Source organism: Megascapheus bottae, chromosome 7, assembly GCF_031878675.1.
Source record: "Megascapheus bottae isolate mThoBot1 chromosome 7, mThoBot2.hap1, whole genome shotgun sequence".
NCBI lineage: Eukaryota > Metazoa > Chordata > Mammalia > Rodentia > Geomyidae > Megascapheus > Megascapheus bottae.
The window spans coordinates 11,523,606-11,543,982 of NC_143515.1; the positions used below are offsets into that span (position 1 = coordinate 11,523,606).

At 35.7% G+C, this 20,377-nt stretch overlaps 1 protein-coding gene across 7 annotated transcripts in view; it reads right to left on the reverse strand.

Annotated features, from left to right (window-relative positions):
* The window catches only part of Rev1 (REV1 DNA directed polymerase), a 66,526-nt gene that overhangs the window by 13,547 nt on the left and 32,602 nt on the right, over window positions 1–20,377 (reverse strand). For 2 of the 7 annotated variants that reach the window (XM_090336502.1, XM_090336500.1), the window contains exons 5-11: window positions 19,425–19,577; window positions 16,900–17,606; window positions 13,831–13,938; window positions 11,799–11,915; window positions 6,925–7,033; window positions 2,570–2,698; window positions 277–431 (exon numbers count right to left, since the gene is read on the reverse strand). In XM_090336502.1, the coding sequence (XP_090192628.1) occupies window positions 277–431; window positions 2,570–2,698; window positions 6,925–7,033; window positions 11,799–11,915; window positions 13,831–13,938; window positions 16,900–17,606; window positions 19,425–19,577 (1,478 nt within the window). Of the gene's footprint in view, window positions 1–276; window positions 432–2,569; window positions 2,699–3,165; window positions 3,256–3,347; window positions 3,367–6,924; window positions 7,034–8,793; window positions 8,970–11,798; window positions 11,916–13,830; window positions 13,939–16,899; window positions 17,607–19,424; window positions 19,578–20,377 lie in introns of those variants that run through there. The other 5 variants (XM_090336501.1, XM_090336503.1, XM_090336504.1 and 2 more) reach the window with 5 other exon arrangements.

Genomic DNA, 20,377 nt, shown 5'->3' on the forward strand with positions numbered 1-20,377 from the left:
CTATAGGCATAAGCCACTAGTATTCAGCTAACGCTCCCATTTTTGAAGAAAAATACCCCAACTTGACTATTATAAATACATTATCATCCATTTACTTCAACTTCTAACATTTTTGCGTATGTCATACACAGCTGTAAGGAATGTTAAGAATTATTTTAGAGGGGGATAGCTCACCTGTGGACCATGTATTAAGCTAATAAAAACTTTAAAACAAAATGGTTTTAAGGATATTCAAGTAATTACTTGGGGTAAGATAAGGATTAATAAAGCACTAACCAATTCCAACAGAAGCAGCACATTTAGTCTTCTCTTTGATTTCCATTCGCACAGCATTTGCAAATTCATCAGGAGTAAGTCTGGTCTCTGCAAGAATGTCAGTGATGTCCACCAGTGCTTCATCACAACTGACAGCTTCAATATTATGAGTGTAGCTATCGATAACAAACCAGACAGTGATTACAGAGTTGCCATCTGGCAGACACAAATGTTGCAAAATAAGTCTTCATAAGTTTTTACAATTTCCTCAAGGCATTTTTAAAACACTAAAGTAACAACAAAAATAAAAACAACAGTGTTTATCTCTTTAAGTGGTACTGGGATTTGAACTCAAAGTCTTGTACTGGCTAGACACATGTTCTACTTGAGCCACATAAAAATCTCTATTCATTCAAGAAATGAATATATTATTTAGGCAAAAATAAAGAACAAAACTCATAGACTATAAAAGGAAAACAGATTCCCCTAACCTCTACCAATTAGAAACTTCAACTAAAACTGTCTTCAAAAACTGAAATTATGGCCAGGAGTTTGGCCTAGTGGTAGAGTGCTTGCCTAGCACGCACAAAGACATGGGATCGATTCCTCGGTACCATATACATAGAAAAAGCTGGAAGTGACTAAGGCTAAAGTGGCAGACCACTAGCCTTGAGAAAGCTCAAGGACAGTGTTGAGGCCCTGAGTTCAAGGCCCAGAATTGGCAAAAAAAAAAAAAACAACACTGAAATTATGGGGGGTGCAGTGGCTCACACCTGTAATTCTAGCTACTCAGAAAGAAGCTGGCCAGGACACTAAAGTCCATGAGACTCTTATCTCCAATTAACCACCAGAACACCGGAAGTGACGCTGTGGCTCAAGGGATAGCCTTGAGCTGAAGAGCTCAGAGACAACAACCAGGCCCACAGTTCAAGTCACCTCACAAAAAAACAAAACACTGAAATTATAACAGCAGTAAGTAGCGGGAATCAGAAATCTCCCTTCAGCCCTCATAACAGGTCAGCATTCTATTCCGGGGAGTTGATAATCAGAAAATTGGAGCACTGCTCAGCTCAGTGGCCCATTCCTTGTTTCCATTTGGATACTACTACTGACCTCAGCTTTCAGAAAGAATTTAAAGCCCTTTCTACTTGATATCCCCAACATTCCCATGCTAGAGATCTCAAAAACAGTTACGCTTCTAAATGGCTTACTAGTCACCACAAAACACTACATACTGACTAGGTAACAATCTTTCCTGACACGTTTTCTTAGTAAAATAAGCTCCCATAAGGAAAGGAGCGAATATTATTTCTCCTGGTGAAAGTAGATAAATCTAGCAGCCATCTACACTAAGGGACAGTGGTGTTCAGAAAACAGTGTGAGTGAGAAGAGGCAGAGGTGAAGACATAGAAAAGGAGTGATCTCTTAGAATAAATATCAAACCACATCAAGATCTACAAAGTTAAACACTTTTTTGGAAGTTTTCCTAGAGCCCAGCTTAGACTATCATTAATACTGATAACTGAGTAGTTATGACACTGGTTTTATCTGGCCCTTTAAACAGAAACGATGCAGTTCTCTTGTTAGAACACAAGTAGGTTGCCATATACTTTAAATTGAATTTTGAGTTAATATTAGATACATATACTATTACATATTTTTAAGGCTAATGTCCTTTCTCTTGTCAACTAGCCATTCTGAAAGAACTGTGAAAGTGGAACTCATGTGTAATGATCTTAAAATAAAGGTTTCAAAGAATCTGTTTCTCAACAAAACATCAGTTCCAATTATTTACTCATTTATCATACAAGGTCTCACTATGTACTTGCTGCCCATTTCAAAATCATGAACTCAAATGATCCTACAGCTTCAGCTTCTGGAGTAGCTAGCTAGGATACAGAAGCATACTATCACATTCAGTTCTAGAGTTCTAATTTTAATAGGTAGAGAATCACATTTTATATACCACCATCAGAAAACTGTCAGCAATGAGATTAAGTTCTCAATTCAAAAAATTGCCTAAAAAAAGAAGACAGTGTCAAGACCAGGAGTTTGGCCTAGTGGTAGTGTGCTTGCCTAGCATGCACAAAGACCCAGGTTAGAATCCTCAGTACCACATACATAAGTAGTGCTGTGGCTCAAGTGGTAGAGAGCTAGCCTTAAGCTAGCTCAGGCCCTGAGTTCAAGCCCAAGGAGTGGCAAAAAGGAAAACTGTCCTCAGAGAGATGAAGTTTAATAAAAGTAATCCTGATAATGCTCAAAAAAAAACCTGCATGTTTAACAGCAGATAAAAGATAATTGATGTATTCTGTACCTTGCCAATGTTTCATACATTGTTTGTGCAACTTCTTTATATGAATGAAAATCATAGGGAACAGCTTGAAGATTAGGACAGAGCTGTTTAGCGTGTCCAAAAAACATTCCATTCTTAATGCCAACTTGTCTAGAGAGAAAACAGAACACAATGAGAGTTAATACTAGGAAGTTTTAAGCTGAAAACCAAGTATCAAACATGTTGATACCTCCCCATGCCACTAATATACAAGTTCCATTTAACTTTCTTTCTCATTAGGGGTTAACGACAGGCATTAGGAAAACTTACAGGTTTGTTTTCCCCCCAACGGAAAATAAACAATTGTCTCACTAATGTAAATGACATCTCTTTGTCATAATCTGAAGACTTCTCCTAAGGCTTGACCTCTGGCCCCTTTGCAGAGATGCCAGCATGCCATATGCTGGTGATATCACAACCACCACAGAGCAGGAATATGCTGTCAAAAAAGGTTTTCTTCCCCTAATACATGGCACAGTTTGGCCAGGGTTCATCCCCCAAAGACAAAGAATATAAACGCAAGAACTACACAAAACAGTGCTATGTGACAAACAGACAAAATGTACTCATCCTATTACCACCCAATTCCCAATTGACCAATTCCATGCTCCTGAAGTGGCTCCACAGTGGTTGAGATGCCAACAGCATTGTATATGGTAGGACATCACTCTGGGCAGGAGCCAGGGTTCCAGAACTTTGAGGGACCTAATTGAAAATGGTAAATTTTAAATCTACTGTGTGTCTCAATGCCCCACATTACCTTTGATATTTGGAGCATTCAGCACAAAACTATAATTATGGAATTATACATAATTAGTAAAATTCCATTTTTATCACTCTGTAAAGAATCAAGAAAAAATATTACAGTGAAAACACAAGCAAAATAAAGCAATGTTTCACCAGATCATATAATAGTACATAGTACAGGCATGGTTACTGTATACATTCATTCAGTACATGTTTACTAACCACTTAGTGTGGAGGTGTACCATGTTTAAGAAATTATAGTCTCTAATTGCTCATGGGTCCGTGGCACTTTCCAAATATTCAGATCACCAGAGAGCCAAGAAGACCCTACAGGTTATTAAAAGTAAATGCAAAAATCTTGTTTTTCCTTTGTCAGTTCTAGGGCTTGAACTCAGGGCCTGGGCATTGTCCTTAAGCTTTCTCAAGACTAGTGCTCTACCACTTGAGCCATAGCTTTTTCTATGTGTTTGTGGTACTGAGGAATTGAACTCAGGGCTTTGTGCATGCTAAGCTAACACTCTACCATTAGGCCACACTCCCAGCCTCACATTTTTGGGGGGTTTGGGGGTGGGTCATGGGGCTTGAACTGGGCCTAGACACTGTCCCTGAGCTCTTCAGCTCAAGGCTACCACCCCACCCTTGGGCCAAGCCCCACTTCCCATTTTCTAGAAGTTAATTGGAGATAAGAGTCTCAGGTCCTTTTGTACCCAGGCTGGCTCTGAACCTTGATCCTCAGATCTCAGCCTCCCACATTCATTTTTATATACACAAAACCCATAAAAACTGCAGTGAAGACTATCCAAACAAAAGAGAAAAAATAGAATAGTAAAGGAAGTGGTGACTGACAAGAACAGCAGCAGAAATAAAACTTTTGTTCACGTATCAAGTTATGTCTGTGCTGGGTGGACGATGGTAAATAAAAGTTCTCATGACAGCATTCACCCAGCAAAACATGAACTGGTCAACAAGCTTTAATGAATCAACAGGCTGACCAAAGCAGGGAAGTGAATACATAAATAAGATATATGTATGTAAATACATAGGCATTTTATTACTTATATTCTACCTATCCATACATATGGCTTACAAAAGTTATCAAAAATTGCTTAAAAAGTTATCAAAAACGATTAAAGCAGAAAAATGTCAGTATACCTATTTATGTATTCCTGTACATTTGCCAGAGAGGAAACTTAAAAGCACTTAGACACTTTAAGGAAGCTGTAACCAAAAAACTGAAGCAGAGTACAATGAGCTGAGGTTTGGGAAATTAAGATTTATTTCACAGAAACTCAAATGTATTAAGTACAAAAATGTATGAGATGAAGGTGTTCATCAATAGAGTAAGTATGTATTCCCCCAACCTGAAATTTCATGCAGGATGTTTTACCAATAGTGCAATTCCTAGGGATACAGAAACACAATCTATTCCCTGATTCAAAACACATCAGAGCATACTATTCATTACAATATGCTTTGCTAATGAAGTGTATTTTATCTTGTCCAGAATTACACAATGAAAACAACCCACCATGAAGTCTCTTTTACTGCCAACTCATCTGTATCATTAAATAACAGTATTAAAGGTTCCTTCATAAAGGCATATGAAAATAGAGGATGTGTCTATCATTACCTACTCATCCATGTATCGATTTCTTTTTATGGTAAGTCTAACTGTTGTAAATAATACACACTAATCTATATATGCACGTTCTACTTTTGTGTGATTTCTAACATCTCATACTCATATTTCATCCAATATTGACTCCATTATTGAGGTCTATTCAAAACTCATAAGCAGGTGTGACTAAAGTGGTAGAGCCCTTCCCAACAACGTTGAAACTATGAATTCAATTTCCAGTGCCACCAAGTAAACAGGAAACTACACAGAATACACAGAACTAGGGTGATAATGTCTACAATCTACTCCTCTAAACAGTATAATGAAATTATACTTGTTTTAAATAAAAATCCTCACAGAAGGAAAATTATCTGTTGTGCACACAGAAACACACACACACACACGAATTATATACCTTGAATAAGAGGAGTTGTCAACATAATGGCAAACTACAATTAAAATATCATAACCCAGAACTGTGGGGTTGTTTAGTTTTTTTACTTTCATCTCTTTATGATTTTGCCAAAATTAACATTTGTCTTTCAGCTGGAAACTTAAGGTTTCCCACACAGTATTTGGCATTCATATCATCAACCTAATTATTTTGTAGGGCCTTCAGCTTAGCTATCACCATGTGTGGGCCAACACAAATGCAACTCCCTAGAGATTGAACACCAAGTATGGCGGCTGAAATCCAAATCAGGAACTGAAAACGCTTCTACATTTGAGACTGCCTTGGGATTTCCCATGAAGCATTCATCTTTGACGTGTTAATGCTGAGGGAAGCAGCAAAGGCAAAAGGCGATCTCTTAACTCACCAACTAGCAACACCACCCACTTAGACACGAACAACAACTGGTAGCTCTCAGGTCATCACTCACTAACAAAATGGGTAAAGATTAGCCTGAATGGGTAAAGGTTAGCCTGAGTGCCACACAAACTCTCAGTTTTGAACCCCTGTGCTAAGAAAAAGTATCAACAATTGTCAATTTGTGTCTCAAGAACTTTATTATTAAGGTATGTTTCAACTGTTTGAATACATTATCAATTGACAATGAAGATGAAAAATTTTGTTAGTGGGAAAAGGTCTAAGTAGGTTACGAGTAAACATATGCAATCAACGGGTAAGAATTTAACATTGTTAATTATGCATATTTGGACATTGTTACTTAAATTAAAAAAAAAGACTAGAAAATGTTTTAAACTATTCTAATGTTATATTAAGCTCAAATATTGTTTGTTTAGACAACACTTGTCTGAACAACAGGCCTGCATGAATACTGAAACTGATGTAAGATTACATCTTCTTTATTGAATAAAAAAAAACATACGTTGTATAGGTTAAAAAAATGATCCATTATCAGAAAAGAAACTGTCTCTACTTTTACATTATAATTGATTGTGTAAATGATACATTTTCTTTAAATATGAGAAATGTGAGTTATTTTTTGTATTAAAATGGGAATGCATATTTCTTCTTGTATTAAAACAGCCAATTAAAATCTTGAAACATCAAATTGTTGCTAACAAGTGGATAATAATCTCAGAGTATTAATTGATCGTATCGAATTATTTACTAATATTTCAATTTTAACACAAAAGCCACCAATTATCAATTTTGTATTATATGAATTTATTAAATTATCTATAAAAATGATAATCTTACTAAAAAATTTAATGACAAAATAGAGTATGTAGATTCTGTTTCATTCAAGAGAATTCTTTTAATTTCATGCTCAAAAGATAAGAAAAACAATGCTTATTTTAGCTCCTCTGAAGAACCAGTAAGTTTATAAGGAACTATTAAAATTACTTACTGCAGTAGAAAAATAGGGGATTAAAGGCAAAAACATCTGTTTCCAAAACATGTTTATAATGTATTGTAATCAGGCCTGTCTGACATGTTGCATTCTTTTACAGAATTATATAAAAATTAAATTACTCATTAAGAATTATAACAACTTCCACATACCTGGCTTCATAACTACAAGAAGCAATTTCAGCCTTTGACAAAACAGAATCAATTCCATTTGTTTGTGCAGAATCTTGATTCTCCCACATTGATAAATCTGGTATATCTGCTTTAAAATAACATAATAAAATTCAGTGGTTACACATGTGTTAACTGGCTTTCCTTAACTTTTATCCAAGAAATTTGTTTTCCATTATTTTCATTTCATAAATTTCAACTCTAATCATGTCCATACTATTTCCTTATTTATTTAAAAGAAAACTAATCCTAATATGGTTTGCTCCCATTATATTCTTCTTCAGCAGTCATATTAAAACATATCATAATAAATTCAAAATGTGGTCTTTTAGTAATAGGAATTTTTTTAGAAGCACACCAAAAGATAAACGTAAGATACCTTGTAATACACAGTCCCTTAAATTAGACAAAGATGACAAGTGGTAGGGAGATGAACTACCACTCTTAAAGCCTCACAAAGACACTGTAGTGGGAAAAAGTTAATAGAAAACACAATTCTCTGAATGCTCTTTGCTGTTTCCTAAAAGAACTATGTGCAAAACTTATTAGCTAATTAACATGTTCAATAAATGTATTTCTAATGGCCATTTGATCACATAATTTAGTTGGTCATATATCACAAAGAAGATACCTGTACACATTGTAATTGTAAGTTTTTTTCTTTTAGACACATATCAGGTAAAAAGAGCTTGGCAACAAAATTTCCACTTTCAGTTTATTCTACTTTGGGCTTAGCAATTGAGTGTTCAATTAAACACCTAAATTCAAGTGCCATCACACAATCAATTGTTTTACAAAGCACAACTCTAAATAAAATATAGCTCATCACTCTCTTAAGATCCAAACCAAATTTACTACATAACACAATAAAAGCACAGGGTCTAGACAGAGCCTAGTGGCTAAATACCACTTAACTTCCTGTATCATTTTTAGCTACCACAGTAATTGAACAATAGGATAAAATAAATCTTTAGTCTTTAGGCCTTGGAATAAATACCACCATTAGGTTCTAAGAATATGCTGTAAAAAAAATACCACATTCTAAAAACAATCTCATTCATTTCTCTATGATATGAACAAAAATATCAATAGTAAAACAAACCAAAAATATACCACTTTAGCTAATTGCAGACAAACCTATTCTGAGTGTACTATAACAATACAAAGCTAACAAATCCATCATTTTGATTCTGTTTAAGAAACTGTTCCAAGAAAAATCAGCCATGTTAGTGCACCACCAGACAAATACAGGACAGCAGCTGGCTTCATGGGCTAAAAAAATGTTGTTTGATCAGTAATCATTACTTTCACCTCACTATGCAAACCATAAAAACATTTCTAGATTCCAACATACAAGAAGTCAAACTCAAAACTGGCATCTAAGTAGGGTCAATCCTACTTCCATCAAAAAATAACAACAGCAGAATATGTAATGTAAGCTCTATATTTTATGATAAAATGTGAATAGTATAAGCCATTATTAAAAACAAGACAGAAAGCCAACCACATTATCCATTGTGTCTGTACTAGTCTATTATTCTAATGTATTAAGAATTTCAAGATTATCAGTAACACAGTCCTAAAAGAGGGTGATACTAGACAAGGAAAAAAAAAGGTGTGGACACTTGCACAGCCACAATCAACTGCCTTTCAAAGATAAAACCATGACTTATGCTTTAAAAGTCAGGGAGTTTTATATGACCTTTATATTTGAAAGGCTAGTTAAGATTCTCATCTGGAAATTACAGGAAGCTCATGCTTGAGGCGCAATAGGGTATATAGTCCATGCGCCCCCAATGCTCTGGCCTGAGAAGGAGCACCATTGTGTTCCTCTTCACTGGGCTGGCTGACCTGTTCCACAGTGCAGCAGAGTGCGTGGGTCCCTCCACCAGCGGAGTGAGTTGCTTCATGTGAGATTCAGGGAAATGCAGGGACAGACTGTCCTCACTGGAGGGCAAAGTAGAGAACTGCTGATCAAAACTTGACAAACTAGACGGGCACATGGAGAATGTGGAGGAACGGTTGGAGAAATCAGAGGCCAGGACCCAAGTCTGTGAAAAAGAAATCGCTGAGAATAAATCTATGACTAATACGATTTTTAAAAATTGTTCTTTAGAATGAAAACTGAAGTTGCTGAAAGGACAGAAAACATCTGCACCCTTGGAATCTAGGAAGGGGTAAAAGGCCCCAACCATGAATTCTAGAGTATAAATGGTTCCAGATCATCAATGAGAAGTATCAGGGCTGAGTACAGCTTAGAAAGCAGATCCAAAGGAAGTCATGGATGGATAAGATTCCCTGGTTTCACTAGTCTAGTTAGGTTCTGAATAAGAATTAAGAAACCAAAGTTTCTAAAAAGGACTTAAGATGCTTATTTGTCCTAATATTCTGATTAGACATACAAGCCAAACATTAGAATTGATTTTTTTAGAGCTAGTGTGCAGAAGCCGAAGATTCTAATTTCAAAATTGGTCTTCAATATATTTATTTTTGATGCCATGTCTAATAATGACCCAGAGAAAGAAAGATTGGGAAAGAGGAATAAAGTCACTGGATAAACAAGTTCTGAGCAAAAGTTGTAAATCAACCATAAAATAAAGAAAAATCTATTTCTTCCATATACAGCAAATATGTTAATAAAGCCTTAATGGTTAAGAGGTTTAGGACATAAAAATAAATGTCAAAGCTAAAGCAAAATATCAAAGTACTGCAGTCCACTTTTCCAGTGAGAGGAGGAAATTTACATAATTTCTAAGTTACCTTCTGGTGTGCTACCCACACTTAGAGGTAAAGGGAATGTGAATTTTAAAAGTTCATTAAAACCTAGTGAAAGCCCAGTGGCTACAGAGAGGAAGAAAACTAACCAATGACAACATTCTATTAATGAAATCACTTATGGCCAGACAGTGATGGAAAGAAAGACAAAGAGAACCAATGGGCTGCTACACCAAAGGAACATGCAACTGCTGAGATCAAAATCTACAGGTAGACTGTTGAATAAAGATATGCATAGCAAACTCAGACCCCATTCATCAGAGACAGAGCACAGATTAAAAGAGAATACTGAACAAACAGACCTGGAACTTTTTTTCATCTTTCACCACTCATTCGGTACTTATTAAGTGTCCAACATGTAGAAGTATTAGGCATTTTCTTAAGTTATTTTTTTTTCTACAAGAACTTAAGATTTCATCATCTTGTAAAACTACATAGAAACTCAAATTACAATCTACAAAACCACATTAAACACGTAAACCACATCACAAAACAACTAAACTTCAAGTTCAGTAGTAACTAAATCAAAATCTGCTCACAACAAACAAAATTTTAGAACCTCAAAAACCTTTGCAAAGAGAGCCAATAACCAAGAAAGTCTTAGAAAACTGAGAAAATGAGCACAGGAAGTATAAATGTGTAAGTACAATTACTTTCTTTCCTATTTATACCATGTAATCAAATGATTACAGACAACAAAAAGATTTAATCCCGCAGAAGAATCCTTGGAGATTCTGAAAATTTTCCTTTTGAGTCAGTAGAGGTCTTTTCTAAAATAAGCCCAATATTTTACAACTATCCAACAAAGAAACAAATTTCGACAGAAACCAAACTACATGCTGTTATCATTCTACAGTATAGATTTTATTTGGCTAGTGTTTTTTTTCTAAAAGAATTTCTATAAAAACAGTGAAGAGGGGCTGCAACCATGCCTTAGTTGTAAAGTGCTTGTCTACCATGCATGATGCCCTGGATTTGAGCCCTCAGAACCAAAAAATGAACCTAAAAAACAAACAAAAACCAGCAGAAGTAGTGCTATGACTCAAGTGGTAGAGCACTAGCCTTGAGCAAAAAGATACTCAGGGACAGTTCCAGGCCCTGAGTTCAAGCCCCAGGACTGGGGGGCGGGGGAGGGAATTCAACAAATGATCAGTGTCAAACATTTAGTAAGAAACAAAAAATGAAAATAATTTGTAGGCATTTTTGATAATTTTCAATGGCAAATGAAAATGGCACTTCTCAAAAAAACTTATTGACAAAGCACACTAAATTTTAGAAAATATCAATAATTAGTATGATTTGTTTCCCTCCTTCCCCTTTGGTGTTGATCCTGGGGCCATAACTCAAGGCTAGTATTCTACTGCTTGAGTTGCAGCTCCACTTCTAGGTTTTTAGTAGTTAACTGGAAGTAAAGAGTCGCAAGGATTTTCCTGAATGGATTGATTTTCCAGCCCATTCAGATCCTCAGAGATCAGCCTCCTGATAGCAAGAATTACAGGCTAAACCACTGGCACCTAGAAGACTTATTATATTCTAATAAAGTTCTAATCTCTTTCTCCCCGCTCTGCTCCCTTCTTCTTGCTTGAGGGGGAGAAGTGAAAAGACAGGTTTTCATTGCTATGTTGCCTACCCAGGCTGGTCTCAAATTCACAATTCTACTACCTCGACCTTCTGAGTAGGTAAAACTAAAGGTGTATAGCACTGTGCCTGGCTTTCATCTGTTCCCTATTTCACTTTCTTATACTGTGACATAGGCACAAACGTAATTAACTCTCAAGCACAGATAAAAAGCTTCTATAAAGTAATTTTAATTGCCAAAGTCATTAATTAAATCAAACATCACATTTAAAAAACAATTCCTGACTCTGTTCCAGGAAAGTGTTACCATCGAATTCAACAAAAAAAAACTACAAAACAATCACTTGTATTCAGGTTTTTTAGATGTTATGAACATCCTCAAAACATCTGAATGAAAAAGCTTATGACTGCAATTCTGGTTTTATTTCTACAACAACGATACCAAAAGCAAGTCCAGAAGTCATCCGTAGGAGCACTATTGACTTTAAAGAGCTCATGTGTACCTGCTTTGCCTTTCTGGATTTTATTCTGGTAGTACTGCCACTCCAGCTGGGGGTTAGTGCCAGGACGTAAAGGTGCCCTTCCAGTTCCTCTGTTGCTTGTAACAGCTACTGGTTTACCTGTGAAGAAAAGATGAAATTATTTCTATATCTAAGTAAACAGGAATGTTAAAAACATACCATTTTTTTTCTGGGAATACTTAATGACCTTTTTTTTTAATCCTTATTAAGCATTAAAGAAGCAAATACCTTTAAAACATAATCAAGTAAGGTTCTAAGTTTCTCAGCTCCCTCCCCTCCAAAACAGTATACTATTGACAATTTTGACACATTTCTTCAGCATAAAAGATGCAGTGTTTTCTGTAGTTTTTTTAAAAAATTATTTATTTCATACATTAAAAAATACAATTCAGATACTAAATTTGGATTGGGGAGATAGGAAGATAAAACTAAGTAAGTACTCTTTATGTTTCTAGAATCTGAGAAGTAGCCTGGACATCTACATTTATCTTTTAATGTACAGCAAGTGAAATAAAATTAAATATAAATGATTAGAAATCACATACATAACTAAACATGAAAAATGTATCCCTCAGTTTTTTTTTCATTTCCTTTTGTATATGGATGTTAAGCGGCATGATGACCATATGATATGAGGCAATAAAACAGATGATTGATACATACTTAATGAATCCATTTGTTGTGAGAGCAGAAACTAAAAACTGGTAAGACCTGTGGTAGGGCACATGCTTAGCATGCACAAAGTTCAACATCAAAAAGAATCAACAAGAAAAATAAAACAACAGCGCATTAAAAACTTCTAATACACTAAAATCAATTTTTATTTATTTTTTGGCCAGTCCTGGGCTTAAGCTCAGGGCCTGAGCACTGTCCTTAGATTTTCTCAAGGTTAGAACTCTACCACTTGAGCCTTGGCACCACTTCCGGCATTTTTTTATGTATGTGGTACCAAGGAACCAAACCTGGGTCATGGTGCATGCTAGGTAAGCACTCTACTACAAGGCCAAACTCTCAGCCCCTAAAGTCAAATTTTAACATTCTAAAAATTCATTCTAATAATTGTATTTGACAAAAAATAAGGCCCATGTATTAACCTTAGCTCTTTTCTGTAGCATAGTGATTCTTTACATATGCAAACAACTGACTCTAAAAAGAATATACTTATATCTTTCAAAAAAACGGAAAAACCTGTTTTTAAGTATAATGACTACTAATGTAAATATATGAAATTCATTAAAACAAAGACTGTTACATGAACAAAAATGTTATAATGGCTGCACACTGATGGCACACACCTATAATCCTAGCTATTCAACAGGCTGAGATCTGAGAATCACAGTTCAAAGTTAGCCTGGGAAGGAAAGTCCATGAGTCTCATATCCAATAAACTGCTCAGAAAAAGCTGGAAGTGGTGCTGAGGCTCAAGCAGTAGAGTGCTAGCTTTGAACACAAAAAAAGCTCAGGGATAGCACCCAAGCCCAAAATCTAAGCCCCAAGACTAGCACAGAAGAAAAAAAAGAAAAAAGTAATAATGAAGTTCATAAAAATGTATAAAAAATTTAAAAATGCTTTCAAGCTGAAAACATAGTTTAGCAATACTCAGAAACAAAATCTCCACCAATAATTATGATGCTTCACTTGTACCAGGACAGAAAAGCAAGTTATTTGCTCACAAGGAAGCACAGTGACTCAAGTCTGAAAACAAGACCATCATAAAAATTCCAGTAACAGTTAAAAATTAGAAAATTTCCAATGTATGTCAGTTCCTGTGTATACTGTCAGTTAACATATGCCTTAGAGGAAAATGAGTATTGTTCCCAAAAGTCACCTTTATAAGGAGAAAGTTTGTTGTTGTTAAATTTCCCTACACCTTTGATAATGGAGTCCAGAAAAATTGGAAGCAGAAACTGATTTTGCCAAGAAAAACCAATGTTTTTCAAAGAATATTTCCTTACCCACTAGGAAATATATAAAAACTAATCATTTTTTAAAGAACATAAACAAGAATACAAACCTTTAAGATCTGGTCTATTTCGTATACCCACTGATACAAAGAAGCAATCCATATCAACATGCATAATACAACTTTGATGTCTGGGTGAACTCAATACTGACATATCTCCTAGAAGGAAAGAAGAGAACATTCAAACTGCAAACCAGTTTTACACATTAAAAAATGAGGCCTAATAAACTATAGGCCTCATTTTAAAAAAATGTTTTCAAGGAGAATATGTAATAGATTATGCCTACAAACCCAAATTAGTCAAATATCATTTTAAGCTGTTAAATACAAAATTTTTAAAAATAATCAAATCAATTATGACGTCATATTATCCAATTTCTCGTCTAATAAAGTCTGTAATTTTCAGTTTGTCAAAAGGTTTACCTTGAGCCAGGTGCCGGTGGCTCATACCTGTAATCCTAGCTACTCAGGAGGCTGAGATCTGAGAATCACGGTTCAAAGCCAGCCTGGGCACAAAAGTCTGTGAGACTACTATCTCCAATAGACCACCAGAAAACCGGGATGTGGCAGTGTGGTTCAAGTGGTAGAGCTCTAGCCTTGAGAAAGCCCAAGGACAGTGCTTAAGCACTGAGTTCAAGGCTGGCAAAAAAAAAAAAAAATCAGCTCTGCAGGACAGAAATATTAGAGTTAAATATTAGGATTGCTATTTCATAATAATAAATACTATTTTCCTTGTATAATAGTCTAAAATAATTCCTAGCTTGTAAAAGGCTCTGATATTACCAAATTTTTCTGATGTTTTTTAGTCTTTAGAATAGCTTTTAAATTAAAAAAAATTTTTTTTTGGGTGGTACTAGTGTTTGAACTCAGGACCCTGAGCAACACCCAACCCTATTATAGGTTTAAAAAAAAATATTAAGATTTGCCCTCTACAAGTTGGGTTACTATATTTATCAAACTGTGATGTAGCAACATTTATCTCCTTTTATTTTCTTTTTGGTGCCATTCCTGAGGTTTGAACTCAGGAAACAAGCACTGTGCCTGAGCTTTTGTGCTCAATGGTAGTAGTACTCTGCCACTCTGAACTTTCTGCCAGGCTAGCTTTGAACCTTGACTTCCATTATCACAGCCTCCTGAGTAGCTAGGAATATAAGTGTGAGCTACCAGATGCCTGGCTCTAACTTGTTATAGGAAAGATATCAAATTTGTGACCTGTGTTATTGCCAAGCTCTGTTTTAAGAAATGGTTGGTTAAATAAAGCTTAATAACAATTCCACTGTATAAAAGTATTATATAACCATATGCAATTCCAAATTACTTTAAACATTCAAGGAATACAAAATGCATAAGCCCTTATCTACAAATATTTTCACATAATATAGATGCTCTATTTTACTGCCAACAAAGAACTAATTCATAGATCCTTAATGCTTTTAAAATTAAATGACCTTCAGATTACAAAACCAAAACAGAAGGTGGCCAAAAGCATGGCCTAGTGGCAGAGAGCTCACCTAGCATGCACGAAGCCCTGGGTTTGATTCCTCAGTACCACATAAAGCTGGAGTGTAGTCGCTAATGCCTATAAATCCTATAAATCCTACTTGGGAGGCTGAGATCTGAACTTGAGACTCTTATCTACAATTAACCTGTAGAAAACGGGAAGTGGGGCTTAGCTCAAGGGTAAGCTGGTAGCTTTAAGCGGAAGAGCTCAGGGACAGCGCCCAGACTGAAATCAAGCCTCATGACCCCCAAAATAAAAATAAAAAATAAAAATAAAAAAGCCAGAAGTGATGCTGTCCCTCAAGGGTTCAAGCCCCAGGACTGGCAGAATAATAACAGTAATAATAATAATAATAATAATAATAATAATAAATACCTGTAACATTATCCTGAGATATTCATAAAGACTGAAAAAGCATTTGATCAAAAAAATGTAACAATAACTAGTAATAATAAATAGTAAAATATAAAAACAAAACAGCAGCAAAAATAAAGACTTATGTGGAGAGACCCCGAAAATGTAAGGACAAATCATTAGCTTCTCTCCATGTCTCAGTTTCCACAACTATAAATTAAATGCTAATATAAGATACTCTCTTTGACTTCATTACTAAAAAAGAACAAGAAAGGGTCTGGAGTTTGGCCTAGTGGTAGAGTGCTTGCTTAGCATGCACAAAGACCCAAGTCTGATTCCTTGATACCACATACAGAGAAAAAAGGCTAGAAGTGGTGCTGTGGCTCAAGTGGTAGAGCTCTACCCTTGGGAAAGAACAGACAGTGATCAGGCCCTGAGTTCAAGCCCCAGGACTGGCAAGAAAGAAAGGAATTGAGGAAAAGAGGGAGGGGGGAGGAAGGAGAGGGTGAGGGAGAGAGGGGGGGAAGAGACAAGAGAGAGATAGGAGAAGTAGAGAGGGAGAAAAAAAAAAGAAGAAAAAAACCAGCTACTTTTTTTTTTTTGGCCAGTCTGGGGCCAGTCAGTTTGGTTTTGATGAAAAGTAATAAAAATGCAGGGCTGGGAATTTGGCATAGTGGTAGAGTGCTTGCCTAGCATGCACGAAGACCCAGGTTCAATTCCTCAGTACCACATACATAGAAAAAAGGTGGAAGTGATGCTGTGGCTCAAGTGATAAAGCTCTAGCCTTGAGAAAGCCCAAGGACAGTGCTCAGGTCCTGAGTTCAAGCCCCAGGACTACCCAAAAAAAAAAAAAAAAGCAGTTAACTACTTATTTGTGAAAATCTCACTAAAAACTTATCACTCTAAGTACAAATCAATGTCAAAGTTATAGAACTAGTAATTTTATATGTATAATTATATAATTGTTTAGTTATAGTTACTTTTACTAAATTTTATTATAGACGATTAAACACTGAATAGAAAACACTATTTTACATGGATTAAAACATCAACAATTGATATAGTCTAAATGAAGAATTACAACTATTTTCACTGAGCCACAAATCTTTTTTAAAAGTCAGTAAGAAGCCTTCTATAATCTATTATAATTATTGTAACTTATATAACCTGGCATTCCTAAAGATTTCCCTGAAAATATGAATCAAAATACCAACAAAAATATTAAAATGCATCAAACTATTTAATAAAGCAATTTTAGTATCTACCTGTGTCAGTTACAACAAGGGCAGACCTGCATGTTTTCATTTTTTTTAACTTTTCCCTTCCTGGAAAGATACCACTACTTTGTCTTTGTAGGGTATTGACAAACTCAGTCAATTCACACTTCCATGTTGATATATGATGCAGTCTTGAATGAGAATAGAAATCTGAAATAAAATTGCAATCTGAAGGCTTGGATGGCACTGAAGGTGCTGCCTTGCAACGAGTAGGTACTAAAGAAGTGCTTTTTGTGCTTGAAGGCCCCTGAACAGTGGAATGGTGAGCACCATTGATTTTAGTGTTACTGTGCAAAGGTGGTAAGAGAGAATTAGTTCTGTGTGGACTTCGCAAAACATCTGTATTTCTGGTGCTTTGTTGCAATTGATGCAGCATGCAGTCTCTGAAGTCAGTGTCACACTTCCCAGTCCTTGGCTCCTCCTGGGTACACTCTGGAGAAAGCCTGCTGGCAATACTGTTGCCCACAGGCATCAAGCAATCCTGTGTCTTTAAGGCACCATTAGAGCTATGAATATGTCCATTAAAAATGGCATTGCTGCCTCCAGAATGTGAAATTCCATTTTGTTTCCTTCCCAGAAGTGCCTGTTCCAGATCCACAAAACCAAAATCATTATCTGCATCTTCTTCATTCCAACTGTTCATTCCATTGACTCTGACTTCATTTTCAGTCTCAATCTTCTTAATTATGTGATTTCTAAATAAAGAAAAATTTTAAATTAATAATGTCTGAACTGAAAAGATAAACCATAATCTTTTGTGTTCTTTTTGTTGGCCAAACCTAAGTATTAAATATTTCTAATCACTTATCCCATAAAAAATTGATTAGAACCTATACTATATAAATACCAAGTTCTAAACCATGATGTTTTTATTTGTTTTCTTTACTTTTAAATACCTGCTAAAATAATATAAGTAACTTCAAAAAGGTGGATAAAACACCTCTACATGAATACTTCCTTGTTTTACAATTGCTTTTGTGTAAGCCATCGCCTACCACATTAAATCCAAAACTACAAAATTTCTAAGGCCAATAAATCTGTTAAAAATAGTAGCAAAAACTGTATTAATCCAATAAAAGGCTAACTACTGTATCAGTAAATAGGAATCAAGTATGTGTGTACATGCAGGGGGTAATATGATTAAAAATGTACACCAGAGGGGCCAGGAGCATGACCTAGTGGTAGAGTGCTCACCTATCATGCACGAAGCCCTGGGTTCAATTCTTCAGTACCACATACACATACAAAAAACTGGAAGTGGTGCTGTGGCTTAAGTGGTAGAGGGCTAGGCCTAGAGAAAGCTCAAGGGTAGTGCCCAGGTCCTGAGTTCAAGTCCCATGACTGGTAAAAATAATAATTTACACCAGAAAAATGAAGACACATATATTATTGAATTTTTTTTTTTTTTTGCCATTCCTGGGATTGGGCTCAGGGCCTGAGCACTCTCCTTGGACTTTCTCAAGGCTAGCACTCTACCACTCGAGTCTCAGCACCACTTCCGGCTTTTTGCTATATATGTGGTACGGAGGAATCAAACTCGGGTCTTCGTGCATGCTAGGCAAGCACTCTACCACTAGGCCAAACTCTCAGCTCCAATGCTACTTCTTATGCACTTTGATGGTATTTTAAAACTTTTAAATATAGAAAAGATTGAATAAGCATATAATAAAAAAGCATGTAAATAAAAAAATAAGTAAAAGCAACCAATTACAGAAGGCAGTGATTATAAATCCTCTCAGGTTAAGACTTTTTTTTTTTGAAAAATCGTATCAATTCCCAACACAAGTAATTAAAAAAAAAACTGAGATTAATGGCAATGAACTACTTGATATACAAGACAATACAGTAATTAGATGTGAAACCAATATACACAGCAATATTGTCATTAAAGCTGAAATCGCGGGGCTTGAGCTCTTTCAGCTCAAGGCTAGTGCTCTACACTACATTGAGTCACAGTGCCACTTCTGGTTTTCTGGTGGTTAATTGGAGATAAGAGTCTCATGCACTTCCATTCCTGGGCTGGCTTTGAACTGCGATTCTCAGATCTCAGCCTTCTGAGTAGCTAGGATTACAGGCTTGAGCCAATGGAGTCTCACTCAATATATGTGTTTTTAAATCACTCATATGTGAAGAGTCTACCTTCTGTAACTGAGTATCATCAACTCCACTTCCACTGGTATGAAATGTTTATTAAATGAGAATTATACACATTTTGAAGTTGTGTAAGCATGGAAGAATTTACAGCTAATATACAACTCAGTTTCTGAAAAAGCATAAAAAAGTTTACTAACAATGTAAGACCAATTAGAATCTACTATGATGAGATAAATATTTTACTCATGAAACAAATTATATAAGCAGATAACTAAAGGCATTCACATTTCAATATGTTTACTATAAGCAAACAACCAATTTTTATTATTGTTTTATTACTGTTTCTATTTTCAGCAAAAGTGGTCATAGTTACTGCTACAATATTACTTTTGTCATCCTCCCAAAGTAGACAAACTTACACCCTGTTGTTGAGCTGTTTGGCTATACTGCTTGGACCTGGCATGGGATCCTCAGGTTTGCATACAGGATTGAAGTTGAGACCTTTCTGTGCACTGGACTGCTTAGTATACAGCTGATAGGGAATGTAGGACAGGAGCCGTCCAGCTTTGATACTAAAACAAGAAAAACACACAAATTTAGCATTCCACACTTGGTAAACACAACTTTAAAAAGAGATGAAGGTCCTTAGAAAAAGACATTTCCCCATGAATAAACCGTTTGGATTTTCTAGTTTTGTTTTTTTTTTATTTTGGTTTGGTTTTTTGCTAGTCCTGGAGCTTGAACTCAGGGCCTGGGTACTGTTCTTGGGCTTTTTAAATTTTTCTCAAGGCTAGGTAGCTCTACCATTTGAATCACCACACCACTTCTTGCTTTTTCTGTATATGTGATACTGGAGAATTGAATCCAAGGCTTTGTGCATGCTATGCAAATACTCTACCACAAGACCATGCTCCTGGCCTAGAATTTCTTACAAGTTTTTTTTTTTTAATTGCCAGTTGCGGGGCTTGAACTAATGCCTGGGCACTCTCCCTGAGCTTGTTTTGCTCATGGCTAGCACTCGATCACTTGAGCCACACCGCCACTTCCAGCTTTTCCTGTGTATGTGGTACTGAGGAAGCAAACCCAGGGCTTCATGCATGCTAGGCAAGCACTCTATCACTAAGCTAATTCCCAGCTGCATGAAAAGATTTATAAACTAACAAAACCAAGATCAGAAAACAATATGAGATAAACATCAAGCATTAGCTGGATTAATGTTTTAATCTTCATTAATCTTTATGACTACCATTTACTATTACTTTCCCTCAGTGGGAATTATTAAGTCTCAAATGCGTTTCACATATTAAACTTCTGCAGGACAAGTAAACTTAATACTAATTCATGTTAGGTATACAACTTTAAAAAACAAAAT